The following is a 21,426-nucleotide window of genomic DNA, read 5'->3' on the forward strand; positions in this document are numbered from 1 at the left end:
CAGTCCCAGCCACTCATCAGGCTGAGGCAGGAGAACTGCCTGAGCTGAGCAGGTCGAGGCTGCAATCAGCAATCACTGTGCCACTGCACTCCAGCCTGGGCAACAGAGCAAGACCCTGTTTCAAAAATGAAACAAACAAACATGAAACTGAAGGAAGACAGCAAGAGACTCACAGGCACGCCATGCTCCATCAGCACATTGGGGTTCATGATGGTGACTAACTGATGCAGAAGGTCAGGCTGGGATTCAAATAACTCAGGGGCCAGCTCTCTCATCACCTCCTCCAGTTGTTCTGCAGCATGAGATGGCACACCATACCATGTCTTTGGCTCCCCCCTAGCAAAAGAAATAATTGTTTAGGCAGAACATGGTACCAATGAGGCTAGGGTATCTGATTCCAGTCCACCAAATTATAATTAACTTGTCTTATTCCATGGTCAGATTATATGCCCTGAATTCTAGCAACCATCTCATAAGCCTGTGCTGTTGTTCACAACAGGAGGTAAGTAAATAGTAGTATACATAGGCAGATACAAACTTATCACTACAATTAGAAAAGCAACTCAGTACATGAACTCTGGAAGGCAGATCAGTGAAAACACCTTCACACAGGAAAGACGCTATATGAAAAGTAAGCACTGTCCCAAAGGATGCTGATACATGACCTTGATTCACAGGTCCATGTGAATAACGGACATTCCAACTATCCCCACAATGATCAGAACAAGTCAGTGCTCTCTAGAATACCTCTAAACAGCTTCACTGAGTTCAGTTTTACTACCCAAAGAAAGAGGCCAAGGCTAGAAATTATGGAAATCTTAAACATACTCTGTCTATAAACCTTAAAGATCAAAAACTTGGCATCATTAATTCACTAGACTTTAGCAGAGTCCATGCATGCTGTATTTCAGACTGTACATACCAGTGCAAGTAGTTGATGGAATAACTCCAGTGATCTTCAATGTGCCAGCAAAAAGAAGAGAAACACATTCCCACATAGAGCCATGGCACTTTCATACCAGAGATGTCCACATTAATATGTGCAAGAACAGACTGTTCCAGGACAGGCATGTTATTCAAATTCCAACCAGAAAGTGCATATTCCTATAAGAGAAAAAAAAAAACTGTAAACGAAAAATCAGAAATGAAAAGTGCTCAATAGAAATGTCAAGGGAATCTTTCCAGAAAAGTAAAAAATTTTATAGTATTTATACTCTAGTGCATACAGTCTGTGATCTTTGCTATCCACTACATGTAACTCAAATAACTCAATATTTAATCCTACCTTCTGTCTAGGTTCTACTTAGATTCCTTTTATCTCAGATGCCTCTGGTTACTCCAAAGCACATGAGCAATTCTTTATTCTCCTGCCAGTCAGGAAAATGGGTCCCACCTTAATACAACATCACTATTTCTATTTTATACCCAGTAGCGTAATATCCTAAAATCTTATTACTGTATTGATAGAACGGTGCTAGATACTGTAAAGACAAAATGTAATAATACACATAATCCTGAACTTGTGGCAACAACGAAGACTGACACAATGCAGAAAGTCACTGCCATCACTCCTAACCATTACACAAACACATCTAGAAATACTGGACAAATGATAACAATAACCAAAAAAACTTCACAGCTGAACCCAAAAGAAAAGGGAATTCCCAGTTTCTGGAAACAGAGCAGAAGTAAGCCAGAATAAAAAAGGAAGCTGTTGCAAGGGTTTTCACAGGGGCTTCTAAATGGAGACTGGCACTGGAGAATGACTTTCCAACATCCATCTCTGAAGCCGTATGAGTCTGTGACTTAAAAAAGTGCTTATCATCTTTACGGAGAGCAGTTCTCAAAATGGGATCCAGAGGATTCACTAAGTGAAACTATGTTCACAGTAATTCTAAGACATCATTTGCCTTTTCCACCTACGTTCTTGCAGGAGTGTAGTGTGAGTTTTCCCGGGGAAAGATGATATGCGCTATCACAACAGTCTGAACGCAGAAGCAGATATGAGAATCTGCTATTAGAAAGTTGATAACTGAATGTGGACGTCAGGAACTCGCAGGGGTCGGGGTAGGGTCATTATTGTGCTTACTGTTTAGAAGTTTCTATAATACAAGTTAAAAATAAAAAACCCTCAAGGTAAGAAGTTAAAGAGCCAGTGACAAAGCTTAAGAGAATTTGTGAACTAGAAGACAGGTTTGAGGAAATTATCTACAATGCAGCACGGAAATATACAAACTTTCAAACTGTAATTAAGAGTCACAGAGAGGCGGGCTGGGTGCAGTGCCTCACACCTGTAATCCCAGCACTTTGGGGCGGTGAGGCAGGTAGATCACCTGAGATCAGGAGTTTGAGACCAGTCTGGCCAACATAGTGAAACCTTGTCTCTACTAAAAATACAAAAAATTAGCTGGGCATGGTGGCAGGCGCCTATAATCCAGCTACTGGGGAGGCTGAGATGGGAGTATCACTTGAAACCAGGAGGCGGAGATTGCCGAGATCGCCCCATTGCACTCCAGCCTGAGCAACAAGAGCGAAACTTTGTCTCAAAAAAAAAAAAAAAAAAAAAAGTCAGAGAGAAGCCAGGCATGGTGGCTCATGCCTGTCATCTCAGCACTTTTGGAGGTCCAGGCAGGCAGATGACTTCAGCCCAGGAATTTGAGACCAGCCTGGTCAACATGGCGAGACCCCATCTTCACAAAAAATACAAAAATTAGTCAGGCGTGGTGGTGTTCCCGCTACCAGGGAGGCTGAGGTGGGAGGATCCCCTGAGCCCAGGAGACTGAGGCTGTGAGCCGAGATCACGTCACTGCACTCCAGCCTGAAAGACAGAGCGAGACCCTGTCTCGCTAAAAAAAAAAAGAAAAAAAAAAGTCACAGACGATAGAATAACAAAGTCCAACACAGGTTCAACTAAGAATTCCAATAAGAAATGACAAAGAGATCTATCCCTGAAGCTCAACAGGCTAACAAAAAAGGAAATAAAAGAATCTCAACAGGTTATTGCTCAATGTTTTTGGATTGGTCAGGTGGTTGGCTGAAAAACAGTGAATTTCACTGAAGAGACATGGTCTACAAACAAAAAGAACACGGGAGGCCGAGGCTGGTGGGTCACTTGAGGTCAGGAGTTCGAAACCAGACTGGCCAACACTGTGAAATCCCATCACTAGTAAAAATACAAAAACCAGCCAGGCATGCGGGTGCACGCCTGTGGCCCCAGCTACTCAGGAGGCTGAGGCAGAAGTGCCTGAACCCAGGAGGTGGAGCTTGCAGTTAGTCAAGATGGCCTCACTGCACTCCAGCCTGGGCAACAGAGCGAGACTCCATCTCAAAAAAAAAAAAAAAAGTTACAATACAAGGTAACATATATCAAATTCCAAACACACATAGAAGAGAAAAATACAGTTCTTCAGAGGACAACAAAACAGTGATCATCATGGGTTTGGATTGTGATATGGTTTGGATTTGTGTCCCTACCCAAATCTCATGTTGAACTGGAATACCCAATGTTGGAGGAGGTGTCTAGTGGAAGGTGACCGGATCATGGGGGCAGATTTCCCCCCCTTGCTGTTCTCACAACAGTGAGTTCTCACAAGATCTGGTTGTTTAAAAGTGTGGAGCAACTCCCGCTTCTCTCTCTTCCTCCTGCTCTGGCCATGTAAGACGTGCCTGCTTAGCCTTCACCTTCTGCCATACTTGAAAGTTTCCCAAAGCCTCCTCGGCCATGCTACCTGTACAGCCTGCGGAATCTGTACAGCCTCTTTTCTTGATAAATTACCCAGCCTCAAGTATTTATTTCTAGCAGTACGAGAAAGGATAACAAAGATTGTTGGGAAAACTTCACAGCAAGGAAGAAATTGTGTTGAGCTTTGAAGGACAGATAAGATTTGAACAAACATTCTAGGAGGAAGAGCTACAAGAACGTAAAAGGTAAATTACAGAGTATATACTAGTCTAGCTGGTGAAGAGGCAGAATGGAATAGTCATACTCAAAAATACAGGAAATAACACTAGAAAAAAAGATTAGATCTTTAATCTTAAGTTTTGGACTGAGAAGCTTAGATTTATGCTATATTCAAAAGGGAAACATATGTTTTGAAAAATGAAACAATATGATAAACATAGAATCAAATATTTCTAAACTTTCTTTTTTTTATTTTTTGAGACAGAGTCTCACTGTTGCCAAGGCTGGAATGTAGTGGCACAATCTCAGCTCACTGCAACCTCCACCTCCTGGGTTCAACCAGTTTTCCTGCCTCAGCCTCCCGGGGAGTACAGTCACCTGACACCATGCACGACTAATTTCTGTGTTTTCAGTAGAGACGGGGTTCCACCATCTTGGCCAGGCTGGTCTTGAATTCCTGACCTCGTGATCCACCCACCTCAGCCTCACAGAGCGCTGGGATTACAGGCATGAGCCACCACGCCTGCCCTGGATTTTACAACAGAAAGAACTAGGCAAAAATATTAAACTGGAGTTAAAATTTTAAACTAATTAAATTAGCTTTTTTCTCCTTTTCTTTAAGAGACAGGATTTTCTTCTGTCACTCCTGGGTTCAGGCGACCTTTCCACCTTGGCCCTCAAAGTTCTGAGATTACAGGCGTGAGTCATTCCACTCAGCCTAAATTAGTTTTAAAACGCAGAGCTGGCCGGGCGCAGCGACTCACGCCTGTAACCCCAGCACTTTGGGAGGCCAAGACAGGTGGATCACCTGAGATCGGGAGTTCAAGACCAGCCTGACCAACATGGAGAAACCCCACTAAAAATACAAAATTACCCAGGTGTGGTGGTGCATGCCTGTAATCCTAGCTACTGGGGAGGCTGAGGCAGAAGAATTGCTTGAAACCAAGAGGCAGAGGTTGCGGTGAGACAAGATGGCGCCACTGCACTCTAGCCAGGGCAACAGGAGCAAAACTCCTCTCAAAAAAAAAAAAAAAAAAAATGCTGAGTTAATGGCCAGGCACGGTGACTCACGCCTGTAATCCCAACACTTTGGGAGGCCGAGGCGGGCAGATCACCCGACATCAGGAGTTCAAGACCATACTGGCCAACACGGTGAAACCCTGTCTCTACAAAAATACAAAAATTAGTCGGGCATAATAGCAGGTACCTGTAATACCAGCTACTCGGAAGGCGGAGGCAAGAGAATTGCTTGAACCAAGGAGGTGGAGGTTGCAGTGAGCTAAGCTCGTGTTTCAGCCTGGGCGACAGAGGCAAGATTCCTTCTCAACAACAACAAAAATACAGAGTTAAGTAATTTTTGAAAGTATTCTGAATTCATTGTTTTCAAAACTGAAGATTATTTATACTGCCAAATCCTATATATTTAATATTTTAAGTTAATGTGATCCCTTAAGATAAAGAAATGTAGTTTTCTATGCAAAAGCTAAATCAGCTTGGAGGTAAGCAAAAGTTTGAATAAATCTGCACCTCTTCTTCTGGTAGCATCTTTCTCCGCCCATCCTTCACCGGAAATCCACTTCCAAAGTCTTTTGAGGAGATATCTGCCCCATATTCCACGATAACATCTTCTTCAATGCTGCTTACCAGCCGCCAAAATTCCTTTTCTACTAGTTCTGTGGGAACCATCTACACAGGGAAAAGAAAGATGACAAATTATTAAACCGCTATAACTATAACCCAGTATAACATAATACACAGGGTCAAGTAAACACACAAACCCATGATGAGATTAAAAATCTTCTGATTCCCTAGAGAAGTAAAGACCCAGATCCTAGCTTTTTCCATTGAGAACAGGGAAAAGCTGAGACAACTCGGACATTCAGAAAAACATAATGAACTGTGCTGCCCTTTTCTGAAGGAAACTGTTTCCCAAGTAAGAACAAAGATGAACCAGGAAATCAAGGAGGAATAAGGAAATGTAAACAGCAAGACTAAATTTTTAATAGCTTCTATGTTTTGCCTTTTATTTTATGATTTTAACACAAAATTTCATTTTCTTTTTGTTTTTTATTATACTTTAAGTTCTACATTGAGTATTTCTCCTAACGCTAGCCACGACCCCCCAGACAGGCCCCGGTGTGTGATGTTCCCCTCCCTGTGTCCATGTGTTCTCATTGTTCAACTCCCACTTATGAGTGAGAACATGGGGCATTTGGTTTTCTGTTCCTGTGTTAGTTTGTTGAGAATGATGGTTTCCAGATTTATCCATGTCCCTGCAAAGGACATGAACTTATCCTTTTTTATGGCTGCATAGTATTCCATGGTATATATGTGCCACATTTTCTTTATCCAGTCTATCACTGACGGGCATCTGGGTTGAGATTTCAAGTCTTTAAGGCAAGACTAAATTTTAATAACTATAGCAAATTTTTTGGACAGGGACTAAAAAAGCCTAAGATATCCTAGGAAAAGAAGCAAACCCCACAATAAAAATAAAGAAAAGCAGCAACTGCCCAATACTTTACGCTTTTCTGTAAAGGATTACTCATAGAGGGCTAATATAACAATTCGAGCATCAAAATAGACTTTACAGTGGTGCGTGGTGGCTCACACCTGCAATCCCAGCACTTCGGGAGGCCGAGGTAGGCAGATCACTTGAGGTCAGGAATCCAGACCAGCCTAGGCGACATGGTGAAATCCCATCTCTATTAAAAATACAAAAATTGGCTGGGCGCAGTGGCTCATGGCTGTAATCCCAGAATTTTGGGAGGCCAAGGCAGGTGGATAACCTGAGGTCAGGAGTTCGAGACCAGCCTGACCAATATGGTGAACCCCATCTCTTCTAAAAACACAAAAATCAGCTGGCAGTGGTTGAGTGCACCTGTAGTCCCAGCTACTTAGGAGGCTGAGACAGGAGAACTGCTTGAACCTGGGCAGTGCAGGCTGCAGTGAGCAGAGATGGTGCCACTGCACTCCAGCCTGGGCAACAGAGCGAAACTCTGTTTAAAAAAAAAAAAAAAAATCCAAAAATTAGTCAGGTATAGCAGTGCACACCTGTAGTCCCAGCAACTTGGTAGGCTGAGGCAGGAGAATCACTTGGCCCTGAGAGTAGGAGGCTGCAGCGAGCCGAGATCACGCCACTGCACTCCAGCCTGGGTGACAGAATGAGACTCCAACTCAAAAAAAAAAATAGATTTTACAACAAAGGAGTACATACTGCCACAACAGACAGTGAAAGAAAAATAGATGTCAGGCCCTTGATTTTAAGATGCAGTGTTTCATCATCTTTTTCATGCAGTCCCTGTTTTCTACAAAATAATAAAAGTAAAAGAGAAGGCCGGGCACAGTGGCTCACGCCTGTAATCCCAGCACTTTGGGAGGCCGAGGCAGGCAAATCACAAGGTCAGGAGTTCGAGACCAGCCTGGTCAATATGGTGAAACCCCGTCTCTACTAAAAATACAAAAATTAGCTGGGCATGGTGGCAGGCGCCTGTAGTCCCAGCTACTCAGGAGGCTGAGGCAGGAGAATCGCTTGAACCTGGGAGGCAGAGGTTGCAGTGAGCCGAGACTGTGCCACTGCACTCCAGCCTGGGTGACAAAGTAAGATTCTGTCTCAAAAAAAAAGAGAGGAAACTGAAGGCTTTGGATTCAGGTAAATCTTTGTACCTCCCCAGACTGACCTAAAAGATAGCTTACTCACATGGACTGGCATATTAAAATAATCAGACTTAAAATTATCTGCCATCTCTCCAAAGCTCTGAAGAGTATACTCTCGTACAGCTTGTTCAAATCCAAAGGCTTCTCGAGGTTTGCTACATTCCTGGAGAGAAAAAATATGTAAGATTCACTCACTGAAACGAAACTGAAGAAAGCTTTAAGGCTCTTAGTTACTAACTTCTTTGATCATTTCCCTAGGTAAAGCAAATCCAATCAACCCTAGACAACAAAACAAATATCCGCTCCTTACAATACAGTATCAGGAAGTATTTTCTACAGTCTCAACTTCATCGTCACAGCCTTCCAATAGGAAGGTGGCACTAAGACAGCTTTAGATCCAGAGGTAGCATTAAGTTCTGGCACCAACACAAACATCTAAAGGACTGACTTGGAATCATTCTGAGGGATGCCTAAAATCTTGGCACACCAGTGGTTTTGGCCATGGAGAAAATACATGTTCATGGAGGAGGGAAGTGGTGACAGCCACTGGACTGTGAGGATATCAGACTAAGAGAATAGCTTGCTCACACTACCAATCACCATGACCAGTGTCTTAACACAATGACTCACTCAGAGTGGAATTGCCTCTGAATCTTTTAACCTTGAGAATAGTAAATAAGCAGTAATTCAAACAGCATAAAAGACCTTTGAATGCATTTACATATACCCAGCCAACACTTTCTCTTTAATGTCCTATCACAGCATTTTGTTAACATAAGTAAACAGACTGGGCATTTCACGACAATGACAGTACTACAGTCTTTCACTAAGAAAAATTTAGCACAATCAAGTAAAAATCTGGGCAAGCTAAAAGATACCATCAGGGCCCAGCACAGTGGCTCGCATCTGTAATCCCAGCACTTTGGAAGGTCAAGGCAGCTGGACCACTTGAGTCCAGGAGTTTAGACCAGGCTGGCCAACATGGTAAAACCTTGTCTCTACAAAAAAATACAAAAATTAGCTGGGCGTGGTGGCATACATCTGTAGGGAGGCTGAGCTGGGAGTATCACCTGAGCCCAGACGTCAGAAGTTGCAGTGAGCTGAGATCGTGCCACTGCACTGTAGCCTGGGTGAGAGGCTGTAGACCCTGTCTCAAAAAAGTAAACAAATAAATAGTAAATAAATAAAAGATATCATCAATTTATTTAATAGCATGAAATTGGATGCATAAATCCCAAGTTCTACAGTTTCATGTCTGGTTATACTTTTAATTAATAGAGAAAAAACAATCTATGCTTTTCTTCATTTTTATTGTTGTCCAGCAATATAATAAAGTCTCATTATCTGCAGCAATAAACAGAATGACCTAACCAACAGTCAGAAAAAGAACCTTTCAAAGGCAAGCTACCACAATACAATTGTTACATTTCCATTCAATATAGATATTTTAAGCCCTGGAAATTGACTAGGCGCGGTGGCTCATGCCTGTAATCCCAGCACTTTGGGAAGCCAAGGCAGGCAGATCACGAGGTCAAGAGACTGAGACTATCCTGGCCAACATGGTGAAACCATGGTCTCTACTAAAAATACAAAAATTAGCTGGGCGTAGTGGCTCGCGCCTGTAGTCCCAGCTACTTGGGTGGCTGAGGCAGGAGAATCGCTTGAACCCAGGAGGTGGAGGTCGCAGTGAGCTGAGATTACGCCATTGCATTCCAGCCTGGTGACAAAGCAATACACCATCTCAAAAAAAGAAAAGTCCCGGAAATTTTAAACACCACATAATGAAGAGAGAATGACAAAAGGAAACATATTTGGGAATATGTCTACATGTATGTGTACATGCATGTATTATTGTTTTTAGTTAAAAAAGGATCCACAGAGGTTAGACTTGTACCTCAGCGACACATTTAGGACACCTCCAGTCTCCTTTGGGCACATCAGGTAGTGGAGGAATGAGACAAAATGTATGATAGCTGTCATCACATCCGTCACACAAAAGCAACTTATCTTCATTGTTTCCCCGACCACAAAACATACAAACATAGAGATCAACCTGTTAAAAAAATAAAAATAAAAGTCTATTTTCCATAATACTAAATTTTTACCAGGAACTCCTTAGCTGAAACAAACAAAATAATGCAACTGAAAAGTAAACATAACTTAAATCCTGAATGTCTATTTCAAGAAATTGTATTTAAACAGCTTTTCACAAAACTCCCTAAATTTTCTTCCAGAGTTTTTACAAGCAAGTTAATAAAAGTATATCAAGTTGTTAAAGAAAGACTACAAATCTAGGGTATTTGAAAATCAATTTACATATATTTTTTAAAATACCATGTCCTTCTTCCCATATACGAATACTCTTTGATAGAGAATGAATACCGAGACTGTCTATAATAGAACTCAACGATTACACAGATTTATCTTCAGGCTCTCACTTGGTTACCCATAAGGTATATGACTTACAGGAAGCAGCCTACGTACATAGGACAAAGCAAGGTTAACAACATAAACAAAAGCTGTAACTTCATAGATTTGCCATCAAGTCTTCTAACCAAATGAGCTAACTAAATACATACCAAGATATACCAGGATAGAAAGTGCAAAACCATAATAAAAATAAATCCTTTCCCTCCTGACAGACCCCAAAACACTTACAAAGTTAACAGAGAGAGTGCCTTTCCGTTGTCTCATTTGCATGTTAAATGCGTCTGACCTGTTGGTAACTTTTCGTCTTCGGGTGACCTCATCTTGAAATAAAAAGTTATACAATAATAGTAAAAACTAATGTTGAGAGCTTACTATGGACGAGACACTATTTAAAATTATTTAAATTAGTTAAAATCTTACAACTGTTTATCTATCTAGAGGTAGATATACTATTTATTATCTCTCACTGAAGATGAAGAACCTGAGGTACAGCGAAGTTAATAACTTGCTCAAAATCATACAGCAAGGCAGATTTAAGATTCTAATCCAGTCACGTAGGATCCAGAGAGCTTACCCATTAATGCTGTATTTGTATGCAGTACGTACTACATACAACCCACAGGTATTACTTGGGGGAACTCCCAAATTAGGGACTAAGTTCTAAGACTGTTGACAGCCAATACTATAATTACAAGAATAACAAAAATAAAGTACTTAATTCTTCAAAAGGAAATATTATCATTATTACAATGTATCTAGTAAGTCTTATTACATGGGATGTTTTAAGAGAGATGGAACAATATTATTTAATCTTCTAGAGTTCAGTCCACTATCTGAATTGTATGATTTAACTACACATCTAAGTACATAGTAATTAGTATTTGTGACTGTAGCATTTCATTAAGTTCTTGTATAGTTAAAACATATCCAGCCTAACCTTTGTTAAACGGTTTTAAAATTGCCATGTTACATAAAGAGAACAGTGGAACCTGATCTTTGCACGAGCAGTTCTACCGACAAAAAACTTCCAAGCATGAAGCCGAGAGTACTAGACTTACTAAAGAAAACAGTTTATTCAAATGAACTGACATATCAAGGACAATTATTTTTAAAATCAAAATTATGGTTAGAATTTTAAAATTCTAAGTTTCCCCCAGCATATGTTGATACTAAGAGTCACAAGCTTTAGCTCACTAGGTAAGAACCATTAATTCCACCATTCTCTCATAAACCAGCCTTTAGAAACTGCAATAAATTTGTGTCATATATTAGATACAGAGAAGGAAAATCCTCCCCTCCAAAATCATAAAAATTCAACATAAGATTGCTCTTCACCCCTTAAATTTAAGATATCTGGCATTAAAAAAGGTGATGTGCCTGGGAACCTCATTGCAACTTTACAATTTTTAAGAAATTCCCAGCACAGACTGCAATTCAAGTATCATTTGAATGTTTTTACAACCATATTCTACCTTATCTCTTTTCATAATCAAATAACAAATCTTACCTTCTTTATCTTTTGTTCCCATTGCCAGGCCCACAACCTTGGGCCCAGCCCCAAAAATCTGAAGTTTCTTCAATTCCGTGTTTCTATTCACATCTCCAGATTCTGACTAAAAAATAAGCAAAATTCACGTTGGCATAATTACGCTGATTCATGCATTTATTTTTTTACCCCAGAAAAGTTTCAGGATCCTCTTCAAAACGAAAGAACAAATTATTGAATTTCCTTTCTGTAAATCCACTCGCTGCCTCATTACCACAGTTGAAAACAGTCACCAAAACACCATGCACCCAGATTCCTTTCCACAAAATAAAATTCGTGTATGACTCATAAAAGCACAGTTGTCAAGCTGTCTAAAGACAGACACTGCCGGTTATCACACCACAGAAATCCCCACCTCTAACTTGCTACTGGACACCTGTATTTGATTAGAGGGCATCTCAGAACATGAACTGTGACTGTCCTAAGCCAATCATACTAACCTCATTTTTCTTTGTTGGTGATGACCAACAAAGGGGTGGGAATGTGATCCAGTTCTAGCCATTGGGACATTAAAAAATTGTACTGGAATCCCCTGGGAAAGATTGCCATCTTCTAATAAAAGGCAAATGGCCAGGCACAGTGGTTCACACCTGTAATACTAACACATTGGGAGGCCAAGGCAGGTGGATCATTTGAGTTCAGTAGTTACAGACCAGCCTGGGCAACACAGGGAAACCCCATTTCGACAAAAAGTACAAAAATTAGCCAGGCATGGTGGTGTGCATCTGTAGTCCCAGCTACTTGGGAGGCTGAGGTTGGAGGATCACTTGAGTTTGAGAGGCTGAGGCAGTGAGGTGAGATCATGCTGCTGAACTCCACCCTGGGCGACAGATGAGACCCTAAATCCATCAATCAACGGGAAAGCTTCTCCAAGCCTGGGCGACACAGTGACCCCCCGTCTCTACCAAAAAAAAAAAAAATTAAAAATTGTCTGCGCATGGTGGCACGCACCTGAAGTCCTAGCTACCCAGGAGACTGAGGCAGGAGGATCACTTGAAGCCCTGGAGTTCAAGGCTGCAGTGAGCCGTGATTGTCCTACCACACTTCAGCCTGGGTGACAGAAAAAGACTATGTGTCAAAAAAAAAAAAAAAAAGGAAAGCATCTTAAAGAATAAGTCCTTTTGGAGGCCGGGTGCAGTGGCTCACACCTGTAATCCCAGCACTTTGGGAGGCTGAGGCGGGTGGATCACGAGGCCAGGAGTTCGAAACCAGCCCGTCCAATATGGTAAAAACCCATCTCTACTAAAAATACAAAAATTAGCCGGGCATGGTGGTGCACGCCTATAGTCCCAGCTACTCGGGAGGCTGAGGCAGAATTGCTTGAACCCAGGAGGTGGACGTTGCAGTGAGCTGAGACTGAGCCACTGCACTCCAGCCTGGATGACAGAGTGAGACTCCGTCTCAAAAAAAAAAGAAGTTCTTTTGCCCCAACTACCTTCCTTCCTGCTAAGGGACTCAGTCTGGTGAAAACATGGTGCTAGACTCTGCAGCAGCCATACCACAACTGGGAGGAAATTTATTACCCACACACTGAAGAAAGCAAGACAGACAAATGGAAAGAACCTGGGCCCTTGACCAATCCTAGAACTACTTACCTCTGGAAACCTTATGTAAAAATGTATTCTTCTGTGAAAAATTAATTATTAATGTTTAAGCTACTATCACTTGGCATCCTAATACCTGAAAGTTAGAACATCCTGACAGATACTGGTATTCAATCTTGAATTAAGATTAACCATAATCTGGCCGGGCACGGTGGCTCAAGCCTGTAATCCCAGCACTTTGGGAGGCCGAGGTGGGCGGATCACAAAGTCAGGAGATCGAGACCATCCTGGCTAACACGGTGAAACCCCGTCTCTACTAAAAAGTACAAAAAACTAGCCGGGCGAGGTGGCGGGCACCTGTAGTCCCAGCTACTCGGGAGGCTGAGGCAGGAGAATGGCGTGAACCCGGGAGGCGGAGCTTGCAGTGAGCTGAGATCTGGCCACTGCACTCCAGCTTGGGCGACAGAGCGAGACTCCGTCTCAAAAAAAAAGAAAAAAAAAGATTAACCATAATCTCTGAATATAGACTAACAGCCAAAATTTATTTTAAGTGTATAATAAATAAAGAAAAAGCATAAAAATAAACCAGGATAAAATATAGACTACTTTATAAGTCTGTGGTTACATAACAAATGATGTATGCAATCTAGACTAACAAAAGATCATATAAGTACAAAACCTAAATGCCATTTCAATATTTATCTTTAAACTTTTGTAGACTGATTTGGTTATACTAACCAACTTCTACTGTTAGTTGAACGAGAAATAAACACCACACATTCTTTACCATTATTAAAGCAGAGTACGTAACAATAAAGCTGATGTAAGTTCAGTAAATAGTATGTGCCATATCTAAGTACTTTAATCAATTAGTCCTTACAACAACCTTTTCAGAAAAGCAATCAAGTTCTAAAAAGTAGAATAAAACAACATTCTTTGATCTAAAACTCAAAATAACAAAATTAAAAAGGACCTTCCACCTGAACATTTTAATTCTCTACTTAAAAAATAACAGGCCAGGCACGACGGCTCACATCTGTATATCCCAGCACTTTGGAGGCCAAGGCTGGTGGATCACGAGGTCTGGAATTCAAGACCAGCCTGGACAATACGGTGAAACCTGGTCTCTACTAAAATTACAAAAATTACCTGCACGTGGTGGCAGGCGCCTGTAATTCCAGCTACTCGTGAGGCTGAGGCAGGGAACTGCTTGAACCCAGGAGGTGGAGGCTGCAGTGAGCTGAGATCGCGCCACTGCACTCCAGCCTGGGTGACAGAGCAAGACTCCATCTCAAAAAATAATAATAAATTTTAAAATAACAATAAAAAGACTACATATTAGATCTCTAAAACAAATTAAAGTAGTGATCACAGGAAATTTTATAGTCTTAAACATTTCAATAAAAACAAAAGAATAAAATTAAATTCCCAACTCAAAACACCAGGAAAAAACTAGAAGATAAACCAAAAGAACTGTGGTGCTGGATTAGAGCTGGATTAGAGGATGAATGCAAAATATCAAGTTATAACTTTTTAAAAATTTATTTTCTAGCCCTGACCATTTAAAAGAGCCTAGAAGCAATGACATCCCAGTGGGAACAAGCAGACCGTGTGCTCAGATCATGGTTTCTAAATACCATTTCAAACACATAAATGAACTACGATCCCTAGTAGAAATTTCAGACATAATAGCAGCCAGCACTTGCTTAAAGACTGGACACGGAGTATAGGGAAATAAAGAAATCAAGGAATTTAATTCATTTGATTCATTCAAAGGCTTTAATGGTTGGGCACCGTGGTTCATGCCTGTAATCCCAGCACTTTGGGAGCCCAAAGTAGGCAGATCACTTGAGCCCAGGAATTTGAGAACAACCTTGGCAACATGGCAAAACCCTGTCTCTACAAACACACAAAAATTAGCTGAGTGGTGGTATGTACTTATGGTCCTAGCTACCTGGGAGGCTGAGGTGGGAGGATGGCTTTAGCCTAGGAGGTAGAGGTTGTGATTACCCAAGACTGCACCACTGCACGCCAGCCTGGGTGACAGAGTCACACGCTGTCTCAAAAAAAAGGCCAGGGGAAGTGGGAAGGAAGGAGGAAGGGAGGAAGGGATGAAGGGAGGGAGGGAGGAAACAAGGAGAGAAGGAAGAGATGATAATACATTATCTTTCAGATGTATTGAATTTGGCATACCTGTGCTATAGCCAATAATAAGTGCACACGTATACGTACACACACACCCCGGTGAAAAGAAAAGGATGGATGTTAACACAGATTTGGGCTGGGTGCGATGGTTCACGCCTATAATCCCAACACTTCGGGAGGCTGAGGCAGGCAGATCACTTGAGGCCAGTTCGAGACCAGCCTGGCCAAAATGGTGAAACCCTATCTCTACTAAAAACATAAAAATTGAGCCAGGTGTAGTGGCATGTGCCTGTAATCCCAGCTACTGAGGAGGCTGAGGAAGGAGAATTGTTTGAACTCGGGAGGCAGAGGTCGCAGTGAGCCAAGATCGTGCCACTACACTCCAGCCTGGGTGATAAAGCAAGACTCTTGTCTAAAAAAAAAAATACAAGATTTGAGAGTTCTGAGCATTACAGGTAGTATTTGAAATCCCATGCAGATGAGACAGCTAAGGAGAGTGAAGATGGAAAAGGACCAAAGATACAAAATAAGGCGAAGACAGAAGAGATGACGAAGATGACTAAGGAGTGGTCAGAATATAAGGAGGAAAACCAGAAGAGAGAGCTATCACAAACGAAAGAAAAATCAAGTTAATCTAATTTCAAGAACAGGAGTCAACAACCACATTAAATGTATACGTGACCAGAGACCAATTAAGATACGAAATAAAAATGAGAATCTCAGAATTTGACAATTAAAAACTCAGTGGTAACTTGGACAGTGCAGTTTCAATAAAATTACTTAGCTCAAAGTGAGATTATAGAGTATAAAAACTAAACAGATGTTGAGGAAACTGAGACAATAAAGACTATTTTTCAAGAAACTTCTCTGTGAAAAGAGACAAGGACAAGGCATTATGTAAGAAGAGGGCTTTTATGTTTAAGATGATAGAGACTTAAACACATAATGGGAGCAGTGGAATTCAGCAGACAGAGGAAGTGGGAGAGAAAGATTTCTCAGTATGTTGAAATCACTGAAGATGCCAGAAGGGATGGAAGTGGAGGGATTATCCTTGGAGAGAAAGGTACACTCTGCCCACAGAGATAGACAAAGACTAAGTATGAAGACCAGCAGCTTTGTGTATGGGGCAAGCAGCCGAGGTTCCACCAGAAAGCCCTTATATTCTTTCTGAAATAGAAAACTAGGAATGAACGGCAGACATTCAACAGAACAATTAAGTACAAATTATGAGTTGAAAAAATTCTTAATTTCAAATCCTGAAACAGCATATCAACGAATCTGAATACACTGACAATGATCACATTCCATGTAGTCCCCATTTTTTTTTTTTTTTTTTTTGAGATGGAGTCTCGCTCTGTCGCCCAGATTGGAGTGCAGTGGCACGATCTTGGCTCACTGCAAGCTCCGCCTCCCGGGTTCATGTCATTCTCCTCCCTCAGCCTCCCGAGTAGCTGGGACTACAGGTGCCTGCCACCACACCCAGCTAATTTTTTGTATTTTTAGTAAAGACAGGGTTTCACTGTGTTAGCCAGGATGGTCTCAATCTCCTGACCTCGTGATCTGCCTGCCTCAGCCTCCCAAAGTGCTGGGATTACAGGTGTGAGCCACCACACTCGGCCTGTAGTCCCCATTTTTATAATAAAGAAAAACATTAGAAATAGGCAAGACAATCTTCATGGCTTCAAGGTGAATATCAAAAAAAATTTCATCACAAGCTGGTGATTGGTTAGATGGACAGGAGGAACTGGAGCAACTCTTCAAAGCAGAATCACCATGTCAAAGGGACTAGCAATCACTGTTTACCCAAATCACTGTATACCCAAAGATGATCAGAGATGCTGACACCAATCGCACTAACAAAAAAGACGTAATGACGAAACCAGAGTTTACTAACTTGTAATGGGGTTATCACTTTCCAATGAATTTCCATGAAAGTCACAGTCCTATCCAGGACACCTACCTTTCTATTTTCAAAGAGTACCTAAAAAGCTGGGTATTCAGCAAACATAAATTCAGAAAAAGAAAGGCAGAAATGGCATAACGGAGAGACAGTCCCTGATCTGTAGAAAAGCAAGAAGTATTAATAGTCTGCCTCTCCAGTCCTCTTCTCTACACAACCCCAGATTCAGTGTCTCTTGTTAACAGCAGTTTTATCCTGCTTCTCTGATACCCACTTTTGATGCTAATCATTCCCACCTCTATACTACATTGCTTCCTTAAATGTTAAAATCGCTGGGCACGGTGGCTCACGCCTATAATCCCAGCATTTTGGGAGGCCGAGATGGGTGGATCACAAGGTCAGGAGATCAAGACCATCCTGGCTAACACGGTGAAACCCCGTCTCACACAAAAAATTAGCTGGGTGAGGTGGCAGGCGCCTGTAGTCCCAGCTACTCGGGAGGCTGAGGCAGGAGAATGGCGTGGGCCCGGGAGGCAGAGCTTGTAGTGAGCCGAGATCGGGCCACTGCACTCCAGCCTGGGTGACAGAGTGAGACTCCGTCTCAAAAAAAAAAAAAAAAAAAAAGTTAAAATCAACGATTAGGTTTCAGTGATGTTGCTTTTCCTGTCCATCTATATGTTAACGTACATGGATTAAATCTTAGGAGTTCTAAGGGCACCTCACTTTCTCAGTCTCCAAACTTGTCTTTACTGAAAACCTTAAAAGACCACAGAGAAAAGGAAACAGGGGTTTGAAAGAGAAGTAAAGCTTGGGAAAAAAAGAAAAAAGAAAAGAAAGAAAAGAAAAATAGGGGAAGGAGGGAATCAGACAAAAAATAAATTAGGGCATTTTTCATCTGATGTATTAGGCTTTGAAATTATTTTAGGTTACATGAACACTACAGTAGTTAAACTGGAATGGCTCAGACACTAAGAAATTTACACTCTGGTTCTTAAAGGAATGGTGGGTGAAAAATAAAACCACACTTTCCTATTCATCTCACTTCTGCTAACATAAAAATAAAATGTATTAGAATTCATCCGCATGTCTATAAAATTGGTACTACGCTATCTGGGATCACCCTCTATCATCCCTGTCAAAAACTGCTAAAAATTAACAAAGAACTTTCTAAATCAAATTACACCACATTTCACAATTTATTCTCCATTCATCTCAAAAGTAAATAAAAATACGGCTCAAGTTTTAAAAAACGACAGTATATGAGTGGCCTCCCATAACCAGGTAACTGTTCCACGCAGTTATGCACTTAAAACTCTCATTAAAAATGGCCCATAAGCCAGGCACAGCAGCGCACACCAAGCAGCACTGCTCAAGAGGCTGAGGCAAGAGGATCACTTGAGCCAAAGAGTTCAAGGCCAGCGTGGGCAACATCACGAGACTGCCTATTTACAGAAGAAAAAAGAAAGCCCATAGACATTGATACCTGAGACTTCACACGTCGTGTTCTCTTCGGCAGAGTGTTCGTTCTTGTGCCTGGCTCTGGGGAAGTCTGGGTATCGGTGCTGAGAACCTCAGGCTCCACTTTTTCTTTAAGATCTAAATTAGGCATCTGGACACCCTAAAAGATCAGAGCACAGAAAGAGATAAGAAATCACGCTGGAGAATCAGTGGAAAAATAATAAATTGCCAATGAATCCCTAAAACTACATAAAACTGGATCACAATTATCTCCCAAACTGACGTACAGCTATCCCTACCAAAATCCTGGCAGGCTTTTTGTTGTTGTTAAAACTGAAAGCTGACCCTAAAACTTACGTGGAAATGTAAGTTGTTTAGAAATTTTGAAAAAGAACCAAAAAACTTAACACTACTGAATATCAACATTTACCATAAAGCTATAGTACTCAAGACAATGTAGTACTGGTTTTAGGGTCGATATATAAATCAATGCAACAAAAACAGAGTCCAGAAATAAACCCACACATTCATGGTCAACTGATTTCCAACAAAGATGGTGAGTTAAATCAGTGGGAAAAGGATAGCCTTTTAAACAAATGGTGCTGGTACTACTCAATATTCATATATCCCCTTCCCCACCAAAAAATAAACTTACATCTTCACCTCATACTATACACACAAAAAAAGCCTCAAAATGCATCACTGACCAAAATATAAAAGCCAAAACTGTAAAATTTCTAGATTAAAGCAAAGAAGAAAATCTCTGTGACCTTGGAAAAGATTCCTTAAATATGACACCAAAAGTACAATCCATAGAAGGAAAAAATAAATAAATAAATGGTTCTTCAAAAAGTCACCATTACAAAAATGAAAAGAAAACAGTAGGAGAAAATATCTATAAATCATTTACCTGGTAAAGGACTAGTACACAAACTGTGTAACAAACTCACAAGTATAAGACAACCCAATTTTAAAAAGATCTGAACAGACACTTCACCAAGATATACAAACAGCTAATATGAATATGAAAACAGGCACATCACTAGTCATTAGAGAAATGCAAATTAAAACCACAGTAAGACATCACTATACAACTAACTAGAATGGCTATAATTTTAAAAACTGACAACACCAAGTGTGGCCAGGATATGGAAAAACTAGAAGCCTCGACATTACTGGTGGGAAGTAAAAAGATTCAGCCACTTTGGAAAACAACTTGGCAGTTCTAAAAAATTTACACCGGCCGGGTGTGGTGGCTCACACCTATAATCTCGGCATTTTGGGAGGCCAAGGCAGGCGGTTCACTCGCAGTCAGGAGTTAGAGACCAGCCTGGCCAACACGGTGAAACCCTGTCTCTACTAAAAATACAAAAATTAGCTGGGGGTGGTGGCGTGCACCTGTAGTCCCAGCTACTCTGCTCAGGAGGCTGAGGTAGGAGAATCGCTTGAACCCAGGAGGCGGAGGCTGCAGTGAGCCGAGTTCATGCCACTGCACTCCAGCCTGGGTGACAGAGTGAGATTCCATCTCAAAAAAAAAAAAAAAAATTTACACATACACTTACCATAAAACCCAGCAATTCCACTCCCAAGTATCTACCCAAGAAAAATGAAAACATATGTCAACTTAAAGACTTGTATATGAATATTCATAGTAGTCATAAACTGGAAACAATCTAAATGTCCATCAACTGGTAAATGGATAAACAAAATGTGGTATATCCATACAATGGAGTATTATTCAGCCATAAAAATTTAGTACGGACACATGCTATAACATGGCTGAACTTTTTTTTTTTGAGACAGGGTCTCACTCTGTCACCCAGGCTGGAGTGCAGTGGCACTATCTCAGCTTACTGCAACCTCCATTTCCCAGCCTGAAGCAATCCTCCTACCTCAGCCTCTGGAGTAGCTGGGACCACAGGCGCACACCACCACATCTGGTTAATTTTTTGTATTTTCAGTAGAGATGGGGTTTTGCCATGATGCCCAGGCTGGTCCCAAACTCCTGGCCTCAAACGATCCACCCACCTCAGCCTCCCACAGTGCTAGGATTACAGGCATTAGCCACCGCATTCAGCCAACATGGCTGAACTTTGAAAACATTAGGCTAAGTGAAAAAAGCTAGACACAAAATCATATTGTATGATTACACCTAGGTGACAGTTCTAGAAAAGGCAAACTATAGAGCCAGAAAGCAGGTCAGGAATTGCCTGTGTGTGGGGGTGGAACAGGAACCAACTACAAACGCACAAGAGAATTTTGGGGGCTAGTGGAAGTGCTCTGAAACTGGATCCTAGTCATTGCTGCATAAATGTAGAAATTTATTAAAGCTTACTGACTGTGCACCCACAAAGGGTGAATTCTATGGTATATAAATTATACGTAATAAAGCTGTTTTTAAAAAATTCATGAAACAAACAGTTTTTCAAAAGATTTCAGTCATAAAGGTTTATTTTAAATAAATAAGAAAACATTCTTCATTTCCATTATTCTTTATCTTGTAAACCATCAAAAATAGCTAAGATTTTTGCACTATGATACACACTTTGCTTCCCCAAATTTTGGTGCCTGCTAACTTGGGTTAAACGAAGTCTAAAGTTTATACTTGGGCAAACTGGATTTATCAACTTTTTCTAAACAGAATCATGCATCTCACCATAAGGCTCACACCAGACTGGAAAAGCTCATATGGGTAGAGAATTCTCTCATAATGTGACTTCAAAAGAGACCCAGTTCCTTTTCCTGGCAGATATCCCAAGCGACTACCCACTTTAGACCATTTCTTCTCTTTGGTGACCACTTCAAAACCTCCTTTGCTGGCAACAATCTGAAAAGAAAGTAAAAG

General features: G+C 41.1%; 1 protein-coding gene across 1 annotated transcript in view; it reads right to left on the minus strand.

Annotated features, from left to right (window-relative positions):
* Positions 1-21,426, minus strand: part of KDM5A (lysine demethylase 5A) — a 93,263-nt gene that overhangs the window by 54,165 nt on the left and 17,672 nt on the right. The window contains exons 4-12 of the mRNA XM_010376005.2: positions 21,238-21,408; positions 18,607-18,741; positions 11,496-11,601; positions 10,217-10,308; positions 9,453-9,611; positions 7,602-7,721; positions 5,429-5,587; positions 923-1,104; positions 174-336 (exon numbers count right to left, since the gene is read on the minus strand). Of these exons, the coding sequence (XP_010374307.1) occupies positions 174-336; positions 923-1,104; positions 5,429-5,587; positions 7,602-7,721; positions 9,453-9,611; positions 10,217-10,308; positions 11,496-11,601; positions 18,607-18,741; positions 21,238-21,408 (1,287 nt within the window). The remainder of the gene's footprint in view (positions 1-173; positions 337-922; positions 1,105-5,428; positions 5,588-7,601; positions 7,722-9,452; positions 9,612-10,216; positions 10,309-11,495; positions 11,602-18,606; positions 18,742-21,237; positions 21,409-21,426) is intronic.

This window comes from Rhinopithecus roxellana, chromosome 10, assembly GCF_007565055.1.
Source record: "Rhinopithecus roxellana isolate Shanxi Qingling chromosome 10, ASM756505v1, whole genome shotgun sequence".
NCBI classification, from domain to species: domain Eukaryota; kingdom Metazoa; phylum Chordata; class Mammalia; order Primates; family Cercopithecidae; genus Rhinopithecus; species Rhinopithecus roxellana.